Below are 9,091 nucleotides of genomic sequence, written 5' to 3' on the forward strand. Positions count from 1 at the left end.
AACGTGTTCATATAGTGTGTTCATGTAACGTGTTCATGTAGCGTGTTCATGTAGCATGTTCATGTAACGTGTTCATGTAACGTGTTCATGTAACGTGTTCATGTAGCGTGTCCATATAGCGTGTTCATATAGCGTGTTCATGTAACGTGTTCATGTAACGTGTTCATGTAACGTGTTCATGTAACGTGTTCATATAGCGTGTTCATGTAACGTGTTCATATAGCGTGTTCATGTAACGTGTCCATGTAACGTGTTCATGTAACGTGTTCATGTAGCGTGTTCATGTAGCGTGTTCATGTAACGTGTCCATGTAACGTGTTCATATAGCGTGTTCATGTAACGTGTTCATATAGCGTGTTCATGTAACATGTTCATGTAGCGTGTTCATGTAGCGTGTTCATGTAACGTGTTCATATAGCGTGTTCATGTAACGTGTTCATGTAGCGTGTTCATGTAGCGTGTTCATGTAACGTGTTCATATAGCGTGTTCATGTAGCGTGTTCATGTAGCGTGTTCATGTAGCGTGTTCATATAGCGTGTTCATGTAGCGTGTTCATGTAACGTGTCCATGTAACGTGTTCATATAGCGTGTTCATGTAACGTGTTCATGTAGCGTGTTCATGTAACGTGTTCATGTAGCGTGTTCATGTAGCACACACAAACAGGATTTTGCTCATTTTTAACTTTGTGTTCAGTTTCAGCTTTGGATGTCTATTTTACTTTGCCACAACGTTTGCACACAGTTTTGTAGTCTTAAGCTTTACTCTTTGAAATACTTTCTTTTTGATTTAAACTCTTCACTTCTAAATGTAGTAACCAATTTGTTGACCTTTATTAATGTTTTGCATTCCCAAAATAATTTTAGACTTTAAGTATAGAATAAAAGTAAAGACAAATCAATATATTTGAGGAAATAATGAAAATAATGAAAACTAGAGAGCTTTTGAGTCTTTCTTCATGTAGTAACATGCTCTTGTTACATTGCAACTATTTGTAACTTTTGCTTGAATTGTTTGTGACCAACATTTATTCCCCAAAATCTTCCCCCGTCCAATCACCTGTATCCACTCCCTCTCCAGCAGAGCCAGGAAGCCCTCCAGTGTGCGGCAGCATGGGTCCATGATAAGCTGAGCCAGAGTGCTGATGAGCAGAGAAGAGTCTGTCCCCTCAGAGCCATGAACCAGAACTGAGTGACTGTCCCTGGACAATAGCAATAGATATATTATATATATATATCCTGCTCCTTCACATGTATAAGAAAAGGCACATATGTATTACTTTTTGAGCAGCTGCCAATGACAGGTGTCTGTTGGTATTGGAATTACTTGCTATGCTGCCCGAATGTCCTTGTCCAGTATTTGCCTATAATATTTTTCTTCATTTTCTAGCTACAAAAAGGTAAATCAAGGTTTGTTAAATTCATACTGCCTGTGTGTTGTGTACATTCTTTACACATTGTTCTTTGTGGATTTTACCACAAACTTGTAAAGTTTTCAAAGTGAAAGCACTTCCTCAAAAAAAAAAAAAAAAACAGTTGCAATTATATAAACGTGTGATGAGTGCACATCAGCTGTGAACAGCAGGAGGTCCCACAGTCCACTGAGTGCAGCTCCTACCTCTCCACACACTCCACCAGCAGACCAGCGGTTGACAGAGCAGTTTGAACGTGAGACAGCCACTTTGAATTCTCCAGCTTACTGAGCCAGCGGTCCATGTTGTGGGACTCGTCCCCACAGGCCTCCACCAGCTTGATGAGACTCTCCTGGAGCGTTTTGCCCCTGTTTACACACATGAAGAAAACGATGTCGGTGAGGTTAGTTTTGACGGGACAGATCAGGATCATCAACCAGTTGACTGCATACATTTTACATACAAACCTTTCCATCTGTCTGTGCAGTCTCTTCCAATGGCTATAGCACGATTTGGACTCAAATCCTCCACCCATCATCCGGGCCTGTTGAGCCTGCTGACTGGACCGGGTGTCAATAATGTAACCTTTGTCTGAGCTGTCAATCACAGCCTGAAGCAAGAGCTCGTCCTCTCTGCAGCGTTTCCTATTGGCTCCAGGAAGCGGCTGACTGCTGCGCATGATTACCTGAAAGGTTTTTGTCCATTTAGCAATGTTCGGTTATACTATGTGTGCTAACATTAGAGCACCTCACCATCCCATTCCTCTGGTGGTAGTAGCAGAGAACAGGGAAGCGTCCTCCTTGTCTGAATTTGGCCACCTTCTTCAGCGAATCGTCATCGATGCTGCGAGGGACGATGACAGCCGGCGGGTACGAGGGACACACCAAGTAGTCTTTGTTCACGCTGCTCAACCTCCACCTCTCATGCTGCAAACAGTGGAGACAGAAGGTGATGGAGGATAGTCGCAGGTGGTGACTGCTTAGACCTCTAGTGAGTCCGGGTGCAGCCAAAAACCTGAGTCGTATAGACACCAAACACTTCCATCAATTAAATGGGAAAGTGAACAAAGAACAATCATCCAATATACTGAAATCAGGAGCTGGAACAATGTTGAGGAGTGAGCAGAAGTAACTTACGCACACTAAAGCTTCCCATGCAATTCATTTATTAACAACATAAACTGTGTTGATGCTGTGTGTTCCTACTTTATTTTACAATCATTAATTAAATGGACCATGCTGCCATGTGTAAATGTCACAGTGTCACATTCTTGCATGTTCTTGCATGTTCTTGCATGGTTAGCTAAACTACTAAACCAGATGAGTCTGTGAAAAGGCTTTTAAACTGCAATTCTTCTATATGTAATTTCATTGTCTTTCATTTGTAGTTTCATATTAAATGACGGGGGTTGGCCACTGTGTCATAACGCACACCAACTACCTGATTCACATTCAATTCAATAGAAAAGAGTCGGTTTAATTATTACTTGAATCAGAAGTTTGCATTCAAAAACTCTTGTTTTACAACGTTTTATGTAAAAGGTATTGAACACAGGACATCTGCCAAAGCTGTCGGTGGGATTTTGGATAGCTTTGTTTCTGTGTGCTTTTGCACACTGAAGCCATAAAAACAGCTCCAAAACACAAAAATTGCACTCATGAAAGGTCAGCTTCATTTAGTAATTACACACAGCTGGGTTTTTTTTTATTTTTTACATTGATAGCAACTGTAATATAAATAGAATCTCTCTTTCAAACTAATCTGAACGTGCAGTGTTTTTCTATTTTCCAATTGCACCCCGTGTTGTGCCGCTCTGCCCATCTCGAGGCCGCCACATTTACTTTGGTCTACGAAAATTGCAAATCGGCAAAATAAATGAAAGCTGAGCAACAGGGATATCCTGTTCTTCACCTCTACTTCCTGCTTCCCAGCCTTTTCCTGTCATGTGGTTGCTTGTTGGGGAAGGTCCCATGGGAGACTTTTGTGTCTTTAGGTTTTATGCACGTGAGACTACATTCCTGTAAAGCGAAAAATGGGATAAAGAATTAAATCATTTGCTTACGAGCTCCTCCGTTTGACTGTAGTACTTTTCGGGGGATGAGAGACCCCATTGGTCCTGCAGCCGGAGATCAGCAGGGCGGTAAAAGAAAGGAAACATCTCCGGCACACAGTCCAGACAGGACAGCGTCTACACAAAGTTCAGACATCGCCAGAGTCAGAGCAGCGATGAATTCAAAGGAGGAACGTAAAGTGCAGAAAGCTATCAGTGTCCCCGTGGGTTACACTTCAGGGTTCAATCCACCTCGATAGAGTGAGCGATGTTGAGACACTGCTCCATGCCGGGGATGTCCAGCTGCAGCACACGCAGATCTTTACACTTGATGGTGATCATCCCTGAGGATCCAGATATCCTACACACACACACACACACACACACACACACACACACACACACACACACACACACACACACACACACACACACACACACACACACACACACACACACACACACTAATGGTCACACCAATGGAAACCACCCCTCAGGTCCACTTCCCCCCTCAGAGCCCCACGTTTGGACCGTTGTGATGCAGGAAGCTCGACTCGGAGCACAGCAAGAAGGCCGAAAGCAGTCAGAGGGGATTTCTCTTCCTGACAAACGGGAGTGGTGACACATATTCTCTGTTTCAGCAATGCCTTCACTGCCTGGGAAGAAACTGTTAGTAGCAAGCAAAACAGAACGGAAGCATATTTGAAGGTGTCAAAACAGAAGACAAACTGTGGTTGCAATATGTTAACAAATGTTTTATTAGGTGCTGTTTTCAAGAAGAGCAGCAGACAGCAGACACACGGCGGTACCATCAGATGTCCAACCTGTCACTGTGGCCGGTGTTAGAGAAGAAGCCCGAAGAGCCCAAAAGGTTTTCCACACTGGTTCAAAAGATTTGAGGGAATAATTAGACATGGTTGCATTCACTGACACAGTTAAGACAGCTTTGTGTTGATTAGTAGGATTAAATATGTGACCATTTAAAAATCAAGCAATGAAATACAGCATTATGTCTGTCAATCAAACTTAATCTTCTGGAAATTTGGAAACAAATGGAAGCAAGTGACTGCAGCCTATAACCTTTCTGTCTAAAATCACAGTGAAACCACTTAACAAGATGTATTTCTTCACAAATAGCCCCCCTCCCCCTTCTCCCCATCCATCCCTCCCCACACACAGACACACATCACTGACCTTTTCTCAATGGCATCGATGTTCCTGAGGAGCAGTAGAACCTGACGGCAGCTGCCATCCTGTCTGTCAGAGAAGAGCAGGTGGTGTCCGGTGACGCACAGCGTGCCTCTGCTCGGCGGGTGGAGCTGCTGGCGGAGCTCAACATCCTCCACATTGGCGGTCTTGATGTGCTCAGAAAACTCCATCAGCTGCCCCCCAAACACTAAAACCCTTGTTGTTCTTGTCCCTGTAGGATGGTTCCTGCTCTCCACTGTAAATCTCTTCCTCTCCTCTCTTGTGAGAAAATGAAAGTAACTTTGCTCCTCTGTAACGCAGCAGGTTGGGCAGCACGTTAGTTTACCATCAGAGATCTAGAAACAGTATTTCTTCTGCTCATCTGGCTACAACTTCTCATTCACAGGTTGCAAAACACGACACGGCTCTGGAAGTGGAACATGTGTTCTCTGAGGGCGACAAAAGACGGAAGTGCACGTTTCCTGAGAAACAGAAAATGTGTCACACGTTGCTGGTAAAAGTTCTGCAAGGGCGAAATAGATCGCAATAATGTGCTGGCATGAGAGCTGCTGGATGACCACTAGATGGCACCATGGAACCATATTCAACCTCGACCCAAATTATATACAGTATATATAAATACGCATATTTATATATATGATTAAAGCCTTTTCAGCTTACTGAAAAAAGGAAGAACCTCCCTGTAAAGAAATGCTCACTTAAAGTAGCCTAAAGTGTTTTTGGTACTTCAGCGTAAACAAGGACTCATTTGACTGGAAATCCCCAGAGTAGCCTAGTTATAATTATCCAAAATGATGAATGCACAGTTATAAATTTGTTTTTCTATTTTCCGTAAAAAAATAAATAAAAAAGAGAATAGAATATTTGTTGTCTCGGGGCAGTTTTCTGACCTGTTCACTTCCAGAAGGCTGTGAAGGATCCACCCTCCGTGTCCCTCTGGGCGGCCACTGGTTCATTACTGCCTATAAAGCAGGTTCGGACCTGCTGCGCTCTGATCAAGCTGCCATCTTAACGAGAATCCGCTGCTGCATCGATGGATTTTAAAGAGCATGGAGATGAGTTTTCCGAGGGAGACACAGAGGATCTGGACAGTGTGAAAGCACTTACGGAGAAGCTGAAGTTACAGACCCGCAGACCATCCTATCTGGAGTGGCAGGAGCGCGTCCAGAGCCGAGCTTGGAGGGAGATAAGTTCAGCAGCCGGTCCGGGTCCCGGAGGACATGTCCTCTCCATGCCGTCAATCCTGAGAGACGAGAACTCAGAACTGGTTGTGCGCAACGTTTGTGGCTTTGATACTATTGATGATGCTTTGGAGTTTCTGAGAAAAGAGCTGGTGAGTTCCTCTTGAGCATTTCATTTCATTTGTACCAGAACATAATAGCCTATTGAAAAAAGTTGATCATTATTATAGTGCCAACAGCCTCAGGTAAGAATTGCAATAGTTGATAACTTCACCCTTCAGCCAGTCAAACCTAACATCATCATGATCGTCTCTCTTTCTGCTTCAGTGTCAGTGATCTGCTCTGCATGAGTGTTTGGCTTAATTCAAGAGATAGCATGAAGGATTTCATGCAGCCTAAACAAATAGGCGAAGTTTGTGGAACAATATGATGCCTGTTTTCTCAGTTTCAGACTCCAGCTCATATATTTCACATGGCAATGATTTACAATATTTGATGTGTAGATAAACTCTGAGGAGCCATCCAAATTCAAATGTCCACATATTTTCAGGTAGGCTACTTCACTGAGGCTCATTTTCTCCTCAAACTTACCCCCCCCCCCCTCTCTCTCTCTCTCCTCTGCTCTCATCTCAGAGGGAGATGCAAGTTCAGGACAACCAGCTGGCCCGTCAGCTGATCCGTCTGCGTGGGGAGATCCACCGGCTAAAAGTGGAGCAAGTGTGTGATCGTCATAAGGAGATGCTGGATGATGCAACATATGAGTTGGAGGAGTGTGGCGAGGAGTCCGACCTGCTGTGTGACATCCCCATGAAGGCAGCCTTCGCTCTGTCCACCCCTCTGAAACACCTGGGCCTCACCAAGATGAACATCAACTCTAGACGCTTCTCACTATGTTAAAGACCACCGCCTCCATTCATGCTGCCGAGGATGTTTCCACGTCCTCCTCAGTGTTTATGGAGGCGGCATGAGGGTTATTTCCTCTTCGGAAGGTGTGTGGGGGCAGAATTAAGAGTAGCTGCAGCAGCTGGTGCCATGAGTGAAAACTGAAATGACTTGACAAGCATGAGGAAGCCTTTGTGGACACACCTTTTCTAGCAGCACAGCTTCCTACTGATCACAGTCAGTTCACAGTGTGAATCAGGATGGATAAAGAATAACAGCTATCGTTACATGTAAAGTGAATACAAATATGAAATATCTCAGGTCAATTGATATTGCAAAAATAAAGTTTCCCAGCTAAATGCAAATGGGAAGGTAGCACGAAATTAACTGAAGGTTGTCACAGAAATAAGAAAATGCTTTTTTTCAGCACACCAAACGTTGCCTTCAGGAACTTTATGTTCCTGGTACTTTTTAGAAAGCTCACATGACTTGACTTTTGTGCAACCTAGGGGCATGACCAAGATCATGGAGGTGTTTGGGCGATTAATGGGAGAGGAATTCTAAAAATAAATTGAGGGGCCACAAGTAGATTTTTGACCCAAAAATCTAAAAATATGAAGTCAGTGCATCTGATTGTGTCTCATCTGGTCAGATAAGGTAAATGTTCAACAACACTTTGAAGTAATGCGAGTCCTTCAATGCACCAGCTTACTCCAGCCACTGAAGCCTTCATCAGGCTTTTGTCTCCACCTCACAGGAAGTAGGAGGTCACACTCAAGTATCTTATTTCATAAACCCAAAATGCATCTACAGCCTCACCACCGCAGAGACAGGAACCAGGAGGCCGTGCATGGTGCTTTTTTTTTTTCTTTTTTTTTTCCATTTCCATGTCTGGATGCTGCAGAGAACTGGTTGTAAGCTGTATATGGCTGAAAAGTGTATTTTGTTGTTCAATGGCAAGTTAAAAACTAGTTAAATGGTTTGTTATATAGTTTACAACAAGAGAGAAGAATGAATGAGGGATTTAAAAAAAAAAAAGTGTTTGTAGTTGTATAAAGCACCTATTGAAATTGGTATCATACTGTACAGATGGTTAAATCCTGCTACTGTAATATGAATGTACAGTATCTACTTGACAAATTAACCCAAAAGCAATTTTTTCTTTTCTTTTCGTACACATATTAAAGAGACATTGTCATGTGTCAAGTGTAAAATGCTGATTACTGCATGATTTGAAAGTGAACTTTGGGGTTCGGTTTTTGCATCTACAGTATCTGTGCAAAGTGTCACCATATACTCCATCAGATCCATTCTCACCATCCATCCGTGGCCCTGAAGTCACCCAGGCACAATAAAGTCATCTTTCCTTCCACGAGACATTCATGACCCGGTGTAATGTCAAAATATATGAATGACGCCCTTGAGGGAGTTGCAGAACCAGAGACATCGTTGGACATAATTAGTCGAACAAGAAACCACATCTGCTTTGGCAGAGAGAGTGCGCTCATTGTGTGAATGAGAGCTGTTGAAATGATCCTAATGTGGCATACTTCAGGACACATATGACCTCATGCGTGATGTGAGATCTCAATAGTGGGAAACATGGAAATGAATATGATATGGAAAAAGGTCTAATTCTTCAGTGAATGTTGTTCCAATAAAGTACTGCACATTCTTTCCCTGGACCTGTTCCCCCCATCTCATACCAAATGTCATCATGAGCCAAAGTAAATATTATAGTGTAAAGAAAGCATATGCAGCCATCAGTTTACCACGAAGCTAAAAAAAAAAAAATGTACATATGACGTACATGAGTAAGCATCAGCAACAAAACAAGGCCAGCACCTGCATCATGAATTGGGTTGTAAGAGGTTGGAAAACGTGCTGTGTATTAATAGCATCTCAGTTTGATTGCGTAACAGAATGTGATTTCCAACCACATTTTTGGAAGTAGTGAGAACTGTGGCTGAGAGGACAATAGGAGTTCCCTGAAAGCCTCATCAGGCCTGCCAGAAGCCCATCTCCAAAGATGGCGAGCTTCTTGTTGGTATGTTTCTGTTGATTCACCGTAGTATCGATCACATTAAAGAGGATTTCTTCCATGATTAGATTCTGCCTTCAGTAACTGATGCTATGAATGTTCATCTTCTTATCGTCTACATTGTAGTTGTCTTATAAAAATCAGCCCACAAACAGGCTCTGTGACATATATCACTATCACAATGTCAAGAAGTGAAACAGCTTCACACGCCGTACTGGATTTAAATTAACGGAAAAAGACATGAGTTTAATCTATGCTGTGGCAGTCTTGTAAGCACATATTTCTGTGCATTTCCTGTAATGTTTGGACTGACTTCCT

The 9,091-nt window shown here is 42.9% G+C and overlaps 2 protein-coding genes across 2 annotated transcripts; one reads left to right on the forward strand and one right to left on the reverse strand.

The window, feature by feature from the left end:
- Window positions 1–1,058: 1,058 nt before the first annotated feature.
- LOC138633442 (myotubularin-related protein 9) lies at window positions 1,059–5,864 on the reverse strand (the record flags this gene model as incomplete). Its single annotated transcript, XM_069719670.1, has 10 exons — window positions 5,777–5,864; window positions 5,560–5,694; window positions 4,655–5,130; window positions 4,285–4,341; window positions 3,713–3,821; window positions 3,473–3,598; window positions 2,163–2,336; window positions 1,878–2,095; window positions 1,617–1,778; window positions 1,059–1,200 (listed from the first exon to the last, which is right to left on the reverse strand). Coding segments are annotated over exons 3-10 (1,173 nt in total), but the record flags the coding sequence as incomplete, so codon positions are not given.
- Window positions 5,642–8,407, forward strand: fam167b (family with sequence similarity 167 member B). Its single transcript, XM_069719668.1, has 2 exons — window positions 5,642–6,002; window positions 6,484–8,407. The coding sequence occupies exons 1-2, from the start codon at window positions 5,703–5,705 to the stop codon at window positions 6,745–6,747; spliced, it is 564 nt and encodes a 187-aa protein (XP_069575769.1). The 5' UTR covers window positions 5,642–5,702; the 3' UTR covers window positions 6,748–8,407.
- The last annotated feature ends 684 nt before the right edge of the window (window positions 8,408–9,091 follow it).

This window comes from Brachyistius frenatus, unplaced genomic scaffold (assembly GCF_029030835.1).
Source record: "Brachyistius frenatus isolate BFR_SWC_R1_liver_20210118 unplaced genomic scaffold, ASM2903083v1 Contig_220, whole genome shotgun sequence".
NCBI lineage: Eukaryota > Metazoa > Chordata > Actinopteri > Embiotocidae > Brachyistius > Brachyistius frenatus.

Bases quoted from the DNA above. Each gene is read 5' to 3' on its own strand.
- fam167b (XM_069719668.1), top strand. From the start codon at position 5,703: ATGGATTTTAAAGAGCATGGAGATGAGTTTTCCGAGGGAGACACAGAG. The intron at 6,003-6,483 runs GTGAGTTCCTCT...CTCTCATCTCAG, and splicing joins AGTTTCTGAGAAAAGAGCTG to AGGGAGATGCAAGTTCAGGA.